Raw genomic sequence first — 16,559 nt, forward strand, 5'->3', positions numbered from 1 at the left:
CCTTCGATCCTAATTACCGAGTATCATTATTGATCGTTGCAGAATGTTAAATGTATGCAGTTGAGATAGGAAGCAGTGATTTAGCAGTATTGATTTGCTTAATACCGTCAAATGACTGATTACCAGTCGAGATGATCTCAAGGTGATATCTCCCAAGTATCAAATGCAAATATCTTACTTTTACACCAGTCATCAACATAGGCTACTTTTTTGAGCTCTTTAAGGAGATCCACTTCATAAGATATCACAGATGGTCGTGTTGACTCAACCTCAAATCTCCAACTGGCGATATGAGAGCAACATGGGATGGAAAAAGGGGATTTTTTTTTTTTCTGGGATGTGAATATTAGCACCAAGATTGATGAAGGCTTAAATAGCTTACTGGCATGACTCCCAGTTTACACTCTACCACATAGCTAATGAATAATCCCATTGAGACATAAATTGCTCCAAGAAGGTTGTGATAATTGACCTTTTCCATTTTTTCCATGAATTGTATTTAACTGATGTATTTAACTTTTTCAAACTTTTATTGTTCTACTTGCACAATATTTCGACACTTTTTAAATCAAAGGGATCTGGTTTTTTCAATTCAGCTGAAATTTTTTGTGGATTTCTGTTTGGATGAGTGGAGCAAAAATGGCAGCCAAAGTAAAAAGTCTCCCTTCAGGATAGCACCCAGACCTTTTGGTCACCAACATATTCCAATGACGAGCGGCGGCCAGTCACGGGATCCTGGCTCGTCTCCCAGCCAACCTCGCTAATTAGCGCCCCTCTTCTGAGCTAATTGGCCGATAAAAAAAAGACGGGATGGCCTCTTCACCCTGTCTGAGTATTGTGCCACCAAATAGCTGCGTGGAGGATTATGTGGCTTTATGAAGCATGGTGACACTCAGCCAGAAGCACTCTTGCTATTAATTTATTTGGCGTAAGGGTGGCCTCTGCCTTGACATTTTAGGACTGGGCTTTGTGTGAAATTGAAATCCATGTCTTGGAAATACTGTTAAGTGCTCTGCGGGAAAATAACACAACGATGCTTGAATGAGGTCAATGCAGGAATGTAAAAATGGCCTTTAACAAGATACTTGTTTCTGCCTGAAACAGTCGGCGAGGTAATAATTAAATGAAATAAATGCATATATTAATTGCGGTTATACTTTGCAGTGCTGTGCAGCATACTAAGGCGTGAATAATAATTGAACTCTCTCATGTGGCTTAAGGAGTAACCCAAAATGTTGTGCCAGCCAAGTAGTAGTAAACATACCTCACATTATGGTTCAGTGCAGTTGTGCACCACTACAATTTATAACCCGAATAATCATAAACACACAGCCCAAACTGTATGAATGAGAAACTAGTTGTATTCCCATCAGTGTACTGTAAATGAGGAAGAAGCAAGAAAGGTGAAATGTGGTCAGAAGTGCAGCCCTAAAGCCGTAGTCCTATCAAAGTGCAACTTTTGGTTTGCACGGAGGGGTGTCATGCCCCCTGGCACCTCTCCAAACAACCTCCGAGCTTTTACAATTAGATGATTTGCACATACGGAGCAGTCTGGTTATGAATGGGTGTATTACTCCAAGTCCCGCCTTTTCCGCTTTGAGCTGGACCAATCAGCGTCCGGGATGCGCGTGGATGCGACGTCACGACAGTTGCAGTCGTGTCGCGATTGGAATGTTAGCGACTAACAAACGGAACAACTGAGCAGTCGGAAATTGGTCACTTGGACTGAGGATTTCCATCCTTTCTTTCTTTTCCTTTCCGTGCATCCGTGCAGAGCGAGGTGATCTTTTTTCCCGTCGAGCGGAGAACTTAAAGCCGATGCGCTGCTCGATATTCTATCAGCGCATCTCGGCCGACGTGTGGAGCTTGTTGGAGATAAGAAGAGCAATGCCAGGATTCGTCAGGTTATGCTGGTACCGCTGAACTGCTCTTCTCGAGCCGCGTCTCCTCTCCTCTTGTCTGCATTCCCGGAGAACCTTGGAGAGGAAGGAAGAAGAGCGCTTCGGATCACGCTGATCCGTTCGGGACGGAGCGCAGCTGCAACGCCGACTATGCTTCTCGGTTCTCGTGCACGATCGAGTTAAACGTCCGGCCAACCTTTGCACGGAGGGGACCCGTGGAGGGGGACCCCCTGCTGCTGCTGTTTACCCGGAGGGAGCGACTTCCCAGACGGGCACTTTTCCATTTGAAAAGCTCTGAATGAGAGTGGGGAGAAGCGCCGTGCAAGAGCTCGCGACCCACGGGGTTCGGGCGGCACTCGTCTTTTTCGGTGCACCCAAGCCCCTTCGACATGCTGGAAGTCTTGACACGCCACAGAAAGGGAACCCACTTTTAAAATCGCCCACATGCGCTGGATCAATCTCTGGATTTGGGAACCGATTACGCAGAAGGGGGGTTGGGGATCCTTGGAGGAGGCAGCCGGAGGATGGAGCCGTGTAAGTGGGATTGCTGAGAGCCTAACTTGGGGCTACTTTGCTGTTTTTCTTCCCAAGCAAGTGGCATCTGTTCCCTGGACACATGCAGGCCAAAAAACGCTACCTGATCCTGCTTTCGGTCGGTGCTTGCCTGGCGCTTCTCTACCTCGGAGCCGTTCCGCTTCAAACGGCGAGCAGGCACCGGAATGATAGCAGACGTCATGGGAACCGAGCCGATCACCCGTGGCCTCACTTCTCGGACCCTTTACACCCGTTCACCAACCTCGATCCGTGGGATCAGACTGACACCGAGGAGTATAACGTGCACACACCTGTGAGGCATGGCCGGGACGTCAACACGAGTGTTTACAAAGGCAAACGCTGCCGAATGGAGTCATGCTTTGACTTTTCTCTCTGCAAAAAGAATGGATTCAAAGTTTACGTTTACCCGCAGCAGAAAGGCGAGAAGATCTCGGAGAGTTATCAGAACATTTTGACCACCATCGAGGGCTCCAGGTTTTACACCTCAGACCCAGGCCAGGCGTGTTTGTTTGTGCTGAGCTTGGACACCCTTGACAGGGATCAGCTGTCTCCGCATTACGTCCACAATCTAAAGACCAAGATCCAGAACTTGCCCATGTGGAACGATGGCAGGAACCATCTTATATTTAACTTATATTCCGGGACGTGGCCCGACTATACGGAAGACCTGGGCTTTGACATCGGCCAGGCCATGCTGGCCAAGGCCAGTATCAACTCTGAGAACTTCAGACACAGCTTTGACGTTTCCATCCCTCTTTACCCCAAGGAGCACCCGAGGACTGGCGGGGACAGGGGCTTCCTCAAATATAACACTATCCCACCTTTTCGAAAGTACATGCTTGTCTTCAAGGGGAAGCGCTACCTGACCGGTATCGGTTCGGACACCAGGAATGCCTTGTATCACATCCACAATGCGGAGGATGTGGTGCTGCTCACCACCTGCAAGCACGGCAAAGACTGGCAGAAGCACAAGGACGCACGATGTGACAAGGACAACGCCGAGTATGACAGGTAAGCCCAGAGTTGACTCATTGATGTGCCATATAGGCAGCAAATTACATTTTTAATCAGAAACACAAGTGAAATGTTCACAATTATTTTTGTGCTGGTAGAAATACTACGAAATGAAAAATAAATCAAATCAAATATTTAAAATAAATAAATAAAATATATGTATGTAGGTATTTGTTTGAGGTTCAGCCACAAGTGTATTTTTTTTTCCCAAAGTAGCTTTAATTTACAATGCATGCATGGTAAAATTTGTATTGCACATCAAACTTAAAACAAACAAAAATTAAATATTAACAAAAAAAAACATTAAAAAGTAATGGCACCTTCTAAATCAGCATCAAATAAATGTTTAAGGACACATAAAGCCAACTGATGAAATGTTCCTGCCAAGTGTCATTAGACACCAGCGTCTCAATCAATAAATCTGACATTCATTGACATTCTCATGAAAAAAAATCACATTGTAATGAGAGGAGGGGGGTGTTATAATTCTCACCTGCTATAGGTAATAACACCTCATTTCCCCTCAAATATGAAACGCCGTAAAAGAACTTAATTAGCCCCTCTACGCCCCCTTTCTACCCGAAGCTCCCAATCAGCATCCCTCTGTGGTTTAACTTGTCTGCGGTGCGTGTTAACAGCTCGGGCACGCTCATGATAGTATTTAGCGCAAATAAATCAGTTGTAATTCTTTTCCCTTTTACCAAGATAACGTCATTTTTTTCCAGTCGGGCCCCGGGGTTAGTGGAGCACCCTTAATTTTGGAGGTCTGGGCGATTCCCTGCAGCTGTTGAGATTTGGATGCAGAAGGCTGAGATCGTAAAAGGGAGGTGTACATAGTTGGATTGCAGGAGGAGCTGCGCTGTCAAGCTCCCCCTTCCCCGCGAGACCTCGGTTTGATCTTCATTTATCAACCTGGGGATCCTCCGCCCTTTAAAGCCTGGATAAACTCAGACATGCGATAACAGCACTTGTGGGTGTGCACCTCCACCTATACACACATTCTGAAAATAAGTCAAAGCTTCTGAATTGCCGCCAGAGCCAAACCGGTTATTACGTTGTTGCGCAATACCCCGGCCTGGGTGTGGTTTTGAGGAAACTCCTTTGCGGCACATCATAACGATATCGCACGTGTTGTTTAGATCTTTGTAAACATGAGAAGTGGTGGGACCGTTTTGATGGTGCTAATGTACGATCTCTGGGGGGGTTTTTTTGTTTGGCAAGTCAGCAGGAAGAAAAAAAAATCGTGTCCAGACATGTTAGAAAGAGTTGAGTCACGCTCCCGACAAGCAGGGAAGTTTGGAAAGGACACCAAAATCATCATTATAATAGTTTGGGAAGAAGTGTTACCCAATAAATGTTAGTGCGCCAGGGGCGGTGCTATGGGGTGGCCACCCCATATCTGAGAGAAGATTTGGATCAAGTTTTCAGATAAAAGTTCCGCCTTATTGCTGTTTCCATATGGTTGTGTTACATCGAGGTACTCGGATGCGTGGCGCTTGAAGGAATGCGGTATAGATGACTTGTTGAACTTGATCTGAACTCTGAAACTTCTTAGCATCCTGACTTGCCGTGCGTAAGGAAGAGCTCCTAACTCAAAGCACACAAGCGAGCAATTGTCACTCCATATGTAATATTTTCCCTCACATATCCTTGAGCTTTATGTCACTGACAAATGAATGTCATGGATTATCTGTTCAATTTAGTATCCAGACGTGTCAAAATTAATCGATAAGCAAACCTATCACCTCGTGTTTTAAGTCATCGTTTTCAGCCGTCTTCCGATTTCTTTCGAGTCCCGCATGAAAGCAGACTGATTCATCTTTTGCGTTGAATCCAAAAAAGACATTTGCAAACATCTGCTTTTACTTTGGCAAACAATGACCATCCACCCTTCTTGTGTGATCTTGCTTAGCTGTTATTTAGTTGTTGTTTTTGAAATCACTAAATAATACCAAATCAACACAAATAATTGTTTGATGAACAGTAATCAGGGGGATTTTTAAAACATATTTTTTCACGCAATTTTTTTTTAAATCTGATTTATCGATAGAATAAAAATATATCAATATTCAATGGTGACAGCCCTATCCTTTTAGCAATCCTGCCTACTCCCTGTTTAGTGTGAATTGACTCAACGAATGTTTTCCGTTTTGATGTCATGTAAACTCATTTGCTTGTCAGCCCACTCGTTGCAGAAACCCTGACACAGCCCTCTTAGTTAAATTGGATTTAGCGCATCCAACAGGCTGCGGGTGGGTGAGGAGGCCAATGCCTCGCCGAGATGCTGCCGCGCTTTGCACACTCAGGAATGCGCGCACGTGTCCAAACAGCTGTTAGTTGTTGACTATATATATTTCTCCCTATATATTTGCCTGCGCCGTGATCCTTATTGCCGACGCAAAGACGGAGCGATGTAATCACACCTATAGACTCGCTTTTGACGCTTCGCAAATCAGATGAACATCGGGTTCATCAATAAGCTTCATCATCGAGTCGGCCATCCGATTCTCACCGGCTACCGATGAAACAGGTGGGTTGCGAAGGAGCACCAGACGGACGAGGAAAGAGTTCATCAACGACGGGCGGCTCACCGTAGGAACATTCCGAGTGTGACTCTGCAGAAAAGCCACAAACGCAAGGGAGGAATGTGAAAAATCGAGTTGCGGATTACGCGCCATGTCTGATACGACTCGCATCTGCCGTATTAAAATGGTCCGCCCGGTGATTCACTTCAAACCATCCCTTTTAAAATGTCTCGAGGGTTATACCGGTAATGACGTGTCTACACGTGTTCATTATTCTTCATACAAAGGCATGTGTGCTTACTTCTTGGGCCTACATTAATTACCAGTCCTTTGTACACAGCTGTTTTGGGAATGCTTTGGCGCTCAGTGCCCTAAAAGTGAAAGATTTGTTCAAGTCGCACTCATGAAATGGCTACGGATGGAGCAACGGTGCCATTTTAATGACTGTAAATGGGAGCGGCAAAGCGCTTATTGCCCCCAATTGCTATTTAAAGAAGGCCAGTGGAAAAGTGTGATAATACAGTTCGAAACGTGCTGGTGGATGTTCATATGTCAGGAAGGACAAGGTCTGAAAAGTGGAAAACAGTATTTGGCAAAAGCAACCAAAAAAAAAATTGTCATCACTATTGAAACGATCAGAAATCTCCCGTCTGCTCATATCCGGTTTTAAAAGCGCCAAGGTCGAACATGGAAAGTGGATGAAAAGGAGACATTTGAAGACTGGGAAATGTCAAGAGGAAATTTAAAACGCTGCTAGAAGCAAGTGAGATATGACTGATACATTGGCAGCACATCGTCGGAGTGCGCCGCCATGAAAAAAAAGCTTGGCCCAGAAAATAGCGCATTGAATTTGTTCCCATTAGGTGGCAATGACAGGAACACAAACTGAACACTGCTTGTTTTATTACAGCGGTTTCATCAGCAAAAATGTTCTGGCTCGGGGGGGAATTCCTTTCCAAAGTGCTTTTGGTGTCGCTCGTTTCACCGCCGTACTCTCCATCGGTCTCTCGTGGCATTTCTTTCTCCCTTTCCCCATCTTTGTCACAACAATGGAGGAGCGTGTTTGATCGGGCCACATTCGCGTGCTTGCCGTTTCCAAATGACGAGGCGAGCTTTGACATTTTGGCGAGCCAAGGAAGCAATGTGAGAATATTGAATGTTCAATCCTGTTGCTTGCTTTCTGCATGGCACGAAAGGGCGTCACTCTGCTATGTTTGTTTTTTTCCCCCCCTGTTGTCAGATTAATAAATCATGAATATTTCATCACTGCCTGGTCTCAGTTAGATAACACATCACCTTGCGACCAAGAATGTTAATGATGCACCATATAATTAGTTTGAGCGTGTCGCAGGCAACCTAATTAGGACTCTTTGATATTTGGGAGTGTGTAACAGCGTCCGTTAGTTTCATGCTAACACTCAGTGGAAAGCACATTTTATCATCTTGAAGCAACTGATATTTGAAGACAAATGGTGCAGCAACACATTTAGACATTCAGTGGGCTCAAAGTGGAATTTTCAGATCGGGCACTTCATCTGTCAGAACTCGTTTTGCCACTGGAAACATTGTCCTCGGGGTTAATATGTCGTATTGAAATGTGAAATGACATCGTCAAATAAAATCAACATGCAACGGCAACCGATATTTTCCCCTCTGTGAAATTACGTTATAAATAGAACAACCAATTGAAGTGTTGAAATCTTTTGTTTACATTTTCAGTCCCTGTGTTGTTTTGGTTTTCTGTGGGCTGTTTTCTATTGGTGTGTGTGCACATCCCTGTGTTTGGGTCTTTGTCTTGCATATGTGTGTGTGTGTGTGTGTGTGTGGATGGCTGGGGTCATGACCCCGCTGTCTGTCCCCTTGCTAAGCGAGGAAGGCAAAGCCCCACTCGGTGACCCACATTCATTGAGGGATTACCAGTGCAGCCAAGCCGCCTCTGGGCTCAAAGGTGGCTGTGGCCATGTCAGGGGGGGGAGGGCGGGCTTTAAGAATGGGAAACAATTTTCGGGTGGATGTGAACTCTGCTCTAACTAGTCTGTGAAACTTGAGACTTCATACTGCACCCCTACCTTCACTTTTTTGGGGGGGCTTTGTGGGGGGCAAGCATGTCTCAGGTAGTGCAAAAAAATCTCCCAAAATGCTGATAAAGATTCATTATATGTTCTGGAAAAAATGTCAAATACCCAAAAGTCAGTTATTTGGCCTGGCAACCCCATATTTAGAAAGGGGGGGGGGCGTTTCTCCCATACATTCTGTACAAGTCCTTTTTTTTTGGGCCTGAACTCTCGGACTCATTGCGTGTGAGGTGAGGTGAGTTCGTGAGAGAAAGTCAGGGGTCACCACCGCTCCCAGCAGGAGTTTGTCGGGCTTCCTGAGTGAGTGCCACTGTGGAGCACCTGACCAGAGTTATCTCATCAAAGAGGGGCAGTGTGCAGAAAAGATGGCCTATATCCAACGTGGCTTGCCGCAGGCACAACTTCTAAAATCTCCTTTAGGCCGCTATCCAACTGAGGGGGCGAATATTTGCGACCGGCGGGTTCATCGGGGTTTCGTCAGGTCGCCAATGACGATCATCTTTGAACATGACCTTGAACGAACCCTGACAAGAACGCAATGTCAGTTACCTGCAAAAAAAAACAAAAAAACGCAATTGTCAGGAACACTGGGGAAAGGCGGGGGTGTTATTATTATTATTTTTTTACGACCCCACAAAGTAGAGGCTTTTATGGCGTCGGGAAGCCATTTGGTATACATTTAGCGACGGATACTTTTGACCGTCCGCCTTTATTCCTCAGCACCTGAAGAGTGAAAACTTTTTGCGACTATTCATATTCAAATAGTAATTGGGCAAGGAGGGTAATCTGAGTCAAGGTAACGTCGACGCAAAGGGGGGAGGGGGGGAGTCAGGTTTTGAGTTGAAGAGGGCAATAGCTTAAAAAAAGCATTATGTCACTGAAGAATGCGCACACGGCTCAATGTTTAAGGGGCCGAGGCTTGAAGTAGAGAAAGAGTGTTTTGTTGGAACAGATCTGGCTGCCTGGCAGGCTGATGGAAGGGCAACCCCCCCACCCCACCCCCCGTCTGGTTTTTGGTGCTTTATGACTCAGTTTGACTTCCACTCTCCGGGCGTAAACGTTGCAATGGGGTCCTTTTGTGCTGAAGTTTACGCTCTTCCTGAGGAAACACTCGTGCCTTGTTGACACGGTAGCCCTCGCCATATGGGCTCACTGTCACTGGCTCACGTTTGAGCCCTCTCCACTTTTGAAGCTTCCATTTCCCCCTTTTGTCTTTGGCTTTCGGGGGCCCGGCGCAAATCACAATGCGGGCTCCCCGTTTGGCAGATTCCATCACACTTCACGGATCAATGGATAAGTCAAAATAAACAAGAATGGGAGAGCCCGGGTACGGCGTGATTGCCCTTGAAGAGGAAGGAAGTGGTCATTTCGGTTTATCACGGTTTTCCCAGTTGCCTCGGCAGCTTGTTTGGGCTTTCATGTTACTTATTCATGAGTTTAATGCCTCGCAGAAGGACTCGATGCTCATTTCAGACTTGGGGACAAAGTGTAGCCTCTGGTGATGACGCTGGATATTATAAATGAACACTCGCACTCCTCCTGAGTTCATTCTGTTTCCTCAATTTTACCTCATCATCACGCTCCCACAGTCTAAAAGCCCCCCCACACATAAACAAGCTTAATATTGCATAGAAGTGAAAAAAAAAAAAAAAACATTCTCATGGAAAGCTTCTCAAGCCTTTTTTTTTTTTTCAAACGAAGAGTCTGCGAGACTTGATGACATCACAGATGGAAACATTTTTGAACGTATGAGTCATTTCCACTGCGGTTTGATATTTGGTGGCATTTCTTTCCCCATTTGGTTCGTCCAGTTTATACGTGGCCACTTACTTGTTTCTGTGGGTTTCCTCATTCCAAATTGACTTGTGTGCGTGCTGTGCTTGTGAACTCCTTGATGTGTGTCTTAACACTTCCCCGTCATCCAAGCAAAACAAATAATAAAGCCTCCAGGTAATCAGTTTAAAGGTGCCACGCTAATACTTGCTAAAGATCTTAGGAATTCTTTTTTGAATTTCACACGACTTTCAATTTGTACCAAAAGCCACTTCCAAACAGCCTTTGTTCAGCTGTCACATTAGCTAGATCATTTTGTGACCACTGGCCACAACGTTGTTCCTGTTCCCACTAATTGTATTTGTCAAAACACTTTCGACTGGTCTCCAGAGGTGGAGTCATCCTTTCTGAACATTAATTTTGCTGCCCAGACTCTGAATATGCTAAAGAACGTACGCCACTGACCTTCCAGTCTGATGAAGAAAAACGCTTTCACGACTCGCTCGTAGCCTTTCAATGGGCGCTTGCTTTTCATTCGAGAAAGAAAAATTTCAAACGGCTATTTTAAACCAACCATGATCCCCCCCATACATTATAAAAAATAAATGAATGACAACATTTTAATAAATAAAATAAAATAGTATAAAAAAACCGAATAAATAAATAACTTCCTGCATGTCATGGGATTTTTTTTTGCCTTTTTAGTCATTGGTGGTTCGCTCCATGTGTTCCCTTACTATTGAGGTAAAAGGTCAAATTCTCCAGAGATTATTTCAATATGTGTGTGCATGCATGTGAGTGTAAAAGGAAGCTCGTCTGCGGTTTCGGGGAGTATCTGGTGACTTGGAAGTATTTGCTCACAGCTACCTAGCTGGCCATCTATAAACACACTTATATTCGCCCAGGATTTATGAATTTAGGCTACGGGACTGAATTATTAGCTAAATGTTTACATTGTCGCCGGCAAGAGGACAGACAAAAATCCAGACAAGTATGTGTTAGGTTTACTCTGCAGTCTGTGCGTGCGTGTGTGTGTGTGTGTGTGTGTGTGTGTGTGTGTGTGTGTGTGTGTGTGTGTGTGTGTGTGCGTGCGTGCGTGCGTGCGTGTGTGTGTGTGTGTGTGTGTGTGTGTGTGTGTGTGTGTGTGTGTGCGTGTGTGTGTGTGTGTGTGTGTTTGAATGCATGCATGGTGCGAGGCCAGTGTGTGTCCTTTTGATAAAGTAGGACTGATTCAGTACTTTTGTTCTCATTCAATGTTCTCCTCTTTAAGCCTTGGGGCAAGCATCCTTTTACTCAGGGTCTCTCTTATTATCAACACAGGACTCAAATCGTCCTTACTGTCGACTCAGCAGTATGTTGTTTCGTCCAAAAAGTGGTCCCAGATAGATCTAACTGTGACCACTCATGTGGAACCTTCAGAAGCTACAGAATATGAATAATGTATCGGCATGCTGAGTTCTTATTTGTTTTTTTATGTGTGCTCGTAGTAGGCAGCGTGGCTACACACAGCCATGCAACCCTAGAGCAGTGGATGAAATGGGCAGCCTAATCTTTTTTTTGCTCATCAACATGAAGACGTCAGATTTCCTTGTGTGTGTGACATATGAGAACATCTCATTTGAATCTCTTCCAGCCTCAGCTGGGCTGGCTACCTTAAGGGTCTGTTTTGGGTTGACGGCTGAGTGAATTTACTCATGTGCGGAGCAGAGGAGATTCATTATTCAATCAATTTCTTTTAATGCCGACTATGGAGTGAGACCAAATGAGCCTCAAAGCCGGCGGCGGCACTTTCTGGATGCTGATAAGCTTTTTTAGAGGACGTCAAGGCAACATTTCTTTTTAAAAAAATTAAAAAAAAGGCTGAGGCAAGGAGATCTGAGAAGTCTTTCGCCATTGACTTTGCCGTCGCATCACTCAAGCGGCTTCATATGCTGTGCCTCGTCCAATTGAAATGATTACTTTTAAATCAATCGCAATTGCTCCAGCTATGGAAATATGTCCTTATTTCGATGGTTTGATTCTCTTTTCCTTGTTGATATTAATTAAATTAATTTGAGTCCCTAAAACTGTGATATCAAGGTTTTTGTTTTTTCTTTACAAGTATTTTAATATATTCCATGCAATGTAAGCAGCGGCAGTGCCATACATCATTTCTCATATCACATTCACACACAGAATTATGGGTGAGGTGTAAATTAGAGCACACACAACTCTGAGCTGCTGAAAAATATAACAAATAGCTGCAGAATTCGAAACTTATATTGCCGCTTTAACAACCTGCTGTCGTTTCACAATAACTCCATTGAAATTGAGCGGTTTCGAAAGCCTGCTGCTCACCTTTGCTCATACTAATGTTGACACTTTGCTATATACACTTTTGGCTTTTACAGTCGAGTAATCCCACCAAACAGAAATGATTGGTTCTGCCCATCATAGTAGACTATTTTGCTTTGGGGCTGTTCCAGCTATCAAAGCATGACCACGCATGACTGACGTCTTTGGGACGAATGAGAACTAATATTGTTGGCACTTTCATCCAACACTACTGACCTCTGACCACACAATCGCTGGACGGATGGGGCAAAAACTCCCACAGACATACTTCAAATTCTTGTAGAACATTTTCCCTGGAGAATGGAAGCAGCAAAAGAGAGGCCGGCTCATATTTTCCGTTTTATCTTGTGTAGCTGTCTGAAATGGTCTCGTTAAAAAAAAAAATGGCGGATTTTGGAATTGTGGTAACGCAATTTAATTAGCTTCGGATTTGCGTGAGACTGAATGAGAATTTGTATTCCGGACATATTCTTTTATCACATAGTCATAAAAGCCAGAAGTGTGTCATGTGATCAGTCCAACTGATGTGGTTAATGATTGTCTGCTAACGTTAGCTTAGGTGACCTTATCAAGGCTGTAAGTGTCACAGCGTCCGTCACTCCTTATCAGTTTGTTATTGCATGAACGTTACGTACGTAAATATATGCAAAGTCAGTGTTGGCGCCGAAAAAGGGAAACCTTGACTCCAAAGGTCTTCTATTGCACAGCTGCTCTGTTTTGGCTGCCGGAATCTGAGCGGCCACCCACAACAGTTAGCAGATGTGTTTACATCGTCCTCCGCTCAGTCGTAGCGACGTTTATTAGTCTGTTGAAATTCATGCACTTTGTCTCCACTGAAACTTTTTAACCCTGCATAAAAAATTTAAAAAAAAAATTGTTTTTTTCAGATAAATGGCACAATCCCCACTGGCTTTTTTTTTTTTTTTGTCCTTCTTATTCATCTCCAAATAGAGTTTTGGAAAATACTCCGGAGCTACTTTATTCTGGCAGTTGAATTTATGTCTCTACTCGTCATTAAAAATTGGCCATCATTCAAGTTCCCACATAATTATTTATTAATAATCTACTAGATATGAGTTGTCACTCCATGTGAATCAATGTTTACTGGAAACAGTTTGTGTTTCAATCCATGCAGTGCGGTATTAGATCAATTTTTTTATACTGGGCTATTCCGCGAGGATACGATACCGCACCGTTCGTCAATCTTCGTTTCCCTTCAAGTTTGACGGACACCGGTTGACAATGATGTCACGGGAAAAGAAAGTACGTCATAGTTTGCTGAATGGTTCTAATGGTCATGCGGTGACCTGATGGAAGAACATTTGCGGCAGCAATTTAGCACATGGGTGCTTCCGCTGTAGGGGTTATTGTATCTGTCACGCACGGCTGCGACTGTGCCGACCCCTTCTTGTGTCTTTCGGGCTGACCGGCTCCGCTGTAAACTCGCTCGCTTCCGACAATAGAGCACAAAAATGAGACACAGGAGGTAGACGAGGGGAAATTGTGGAAAGGAGAAATTAACAGGGTGACAAAGTGAGTCCAGAACAAGCGTTGGACTCACAAAACTCACTCAGTATTGGACCGGTAGATAGTTTGAGCTGTGACCCAAACAGATATTTGAGGCAAGAGACAAGTGTGGGGGGGGGGGGGCTGTAGGTCAGGCCACAGCGGGTCTATGAGCACAACATAAACCACCGATTTGTAGAAACAGGCCCGCCCTGAGCGGCCGTACAAATGTACGTACTGTATATGTGCACGTGCGCGACTGTGTTTGCTTAAAGCCGCAGCGTAGCACAGGCCAACAGCTGCTGCAGCCAATGTGGTCAGCACTGACCACTACTTTTTTTTTTTTTTCAGACCTCATTCCAAGCCAGAAGTTCTAGCTAAGGGTTTTTTTTTTTTTTTTTTTTTTGTTTTTTGTTTTTTTTTAATATAATGAAGGATTTTCCCTAACAGGAACATCAATGCAAGTAAGCTGCTTGTAATGGACAAACTTAAAGCAGAAAAATGGTTGAATTAAATAGGCAGCTGGATCATCTTAAAATGTCACTCATGCATCGTAGTGTCTTTCTTCTTTTCATGTTTCCTGAGGGGATTAGTAAAGAGGGCACAGATTGTACAATTGTGGCCTTTTCCCACAGAATCCAAAGATTGATCGGAAGGTTTAATAGTCTTCCTTTAACAGGATGTGACAAAACAACACTAATCACCATTTAATCCAAAACATTCTATTAAGAAATCTTTTTTTTTTTCTTATTCATATTTGTTTGTTGTACGTTTTTTTTTTTGTTAACGTCAATGAGTTAAATCGTCTTTTGCTATTTGCTGCTCTTATCCTTCAACCAATACAAGAGCCCCCCCGGGAGACATTAGCGACTAGCGTGGGTGAACCAATGCCAGGAGAAAATTAGTTTGAGGTGTGGACTTTGGCCTTATTGTCCACCATTTCAAAGGATGTCCGCTGAGAAAGGAAATGAAGGGTGTGGAGGGACGGCGTGACCAGACAGCCAGAGTGTGGAATTGCCCCGGTGGAGGCGGGCCCTGCCACATCAAGAGCCCGACCGACCCTGAGATCAAGTCAAAGATCTCTCATAATAATTAGATATGCATGTCGCAAATCTGTCTGGTTGGTACAGTGTTTTTCCTCCACATCCCCGCCGTCTCATTGAGTGAAGCTGGCAGCTTCCAAGAGAGAAAGGAATTGAAAAATGAGAATGTGTGGTGGAACCCCCCTACCGGCACATCCCTCCACCTAATTTCTCCCCACCCTCTCTCACAAACACAATCCCTTTTGCCTTAGTAACCTCTCGGCTTTTCCCAGTGCCAACCCCTTTCGTTGGCCCATCACTCAGTGCTCCGGAAAATCCGAATCTCTTCAGTCAGGGATCAAAGCTCAAAGCTCAGCCCAGCCACCGTGTGAGAAGTCACATTCTTTGGCTGATCTGCACAGACCTGCCATGCGGCTTGACGGCACAAAAATGTTTGTCCGGGAGAAAAGACATCTGGAAGTTTGGGTTTTTTTTTTGCCACCCCGGATCCCTTTTGGGTTTCAATTCATATCATTAAAAAGAAAAAAAAAAAAAAGTACACGCAGATGATGGAGCGGGTGCACGGAACCATTCCGGGATTACCTCAAATAGGATCACCGAGAATGAAGTGAACTTACCTTGACCTCTTGGGCACAAGAGGAAATGGAATGTGGAAAAGACAGGAATTGGCAACGCTAAATGTTTAGATTCCATGAGGGGAAGCAGGATGGACTGGAAGTTCATCAAGTCCAAAGCAGGTCCTTCTTAAAAAGGTCAACTGCCAGACGTTAGTCGATTTATTGTAAGTCAGAAAACAATTCCACATTGAAATTGTTCTAAGAAAAGTTTTGTTCAAGCCTTTTTGGGCAAGACACGATCGAAAGTTACTTCAACTTTGGATAAGTTTTCAATATTCTTATACCTGCTAAAAATAGACATTGTGCCCTTTTCCCCTCAATGGCGCAGCGTTTCCATCTAACTGTTGCGGGAATTTCAAGTCAACTTTGAAATGTCAGTAGAAGGTAAAATGAAAGCTGCAGTTGTCTATAAAGACTGAATTGACGTCCTGAATGAAAGGAATGTTTTTCAAAATCTTTTTTTTTTTTTATATCTCTGGCAAAAAAAAAATGAAAATGTAGGAGAAAGAAATGTTTGTAAATGGCTCTGGCCGTAAGACTAAAATATGCACGCATTTAGAAGTGGAACATTATAGCTTCATGAATCTTCTGCTTCCATCTGTTCAAAGTTTCATTTGAAAAATGTGTTGCTTTAAATGGCCATCAAGTTGTGTTATTGATTGAGCTGAAAACAACCGACGACTCCGTATATTGCACACGACGTCTTTGAGAAAATGACTGATGAAGAATATTTCCCATTTTATGACATCCTTGAACAGGTTGTGGGTATTTTTCTACAGCTTGCAAGTGTATATTTTTAAAACTGAAGAAAATGTTCGTTTCCTGTTTTTTTTTTTTTCTCCATTAAAACAGTTTTGATTCTAGAAATAGATTCGGACAAAACATCTACTTGCTAGAACTGTACATGACTCAGAGAGAGAAAGTGCTCGAGAAAGCAAAAGTGATAAGAAAGAACAGGAAAGAGCTTACAAAACAGAGCCAACCTGAAGCATCGTATTGCATTCTGCAACATTCCACTGCTAAACTAATCAGCCACATTTTTTTTTTGTTATCTTTCTATCGGGCCTTTGAAAGCAAAAACATATTTTCTATTCAAATCAAGTGACGCAATAGTGAAGTAGAGAGTCGCTAAAAATGTACTCTCTGATACGCCCATCCCTTTAAGAAATTGATGGAAAATATAAACCAGACCTGCCACGACTAATGTTGGTTAATG

General features: G+C 43.8%; 1 protein-coding gene across 1 annotated transcript in view; it reads left to right on the plus strand.

Moving 5' to 3' along the window:
* Positions 1-1,600: 1,600 nt before the first annotated feature.
* Positions 1,601-16,559, plus strand: part of ext1b (exostosin glycosyltransferase 1b) — a 55,656-nt gene continuing 40,697 nt past the window's right edge. The window contains exon 1 of the mRNA XM_085901555.1: positions 1,601-3,467. Coding sequence (XP_085757681.1) covers positions 2,518-3,467 — 950 coding nt within the window. The 5' untranslated portion in view covers positions 1,601-2,517. The remainder of the gene's footprint in view (positions 3,468-16,559) is intronic.

The sequence above is a fragment of the Syngnathus leptorhynchus genome, chromosome 20, assembly GCF_054491065.1.
Source record: "Syngnathus leptorhynchus isolate UIUO chromosome 20, UIUO_Slep, whole genome shotgun sequence".
NCBI lineage: Eukaryota > Metazoa > Chordata > Actinopteri > Syngnathiformes > Syngnathidae > Syngnathus > Syngnathus leptorhynchus.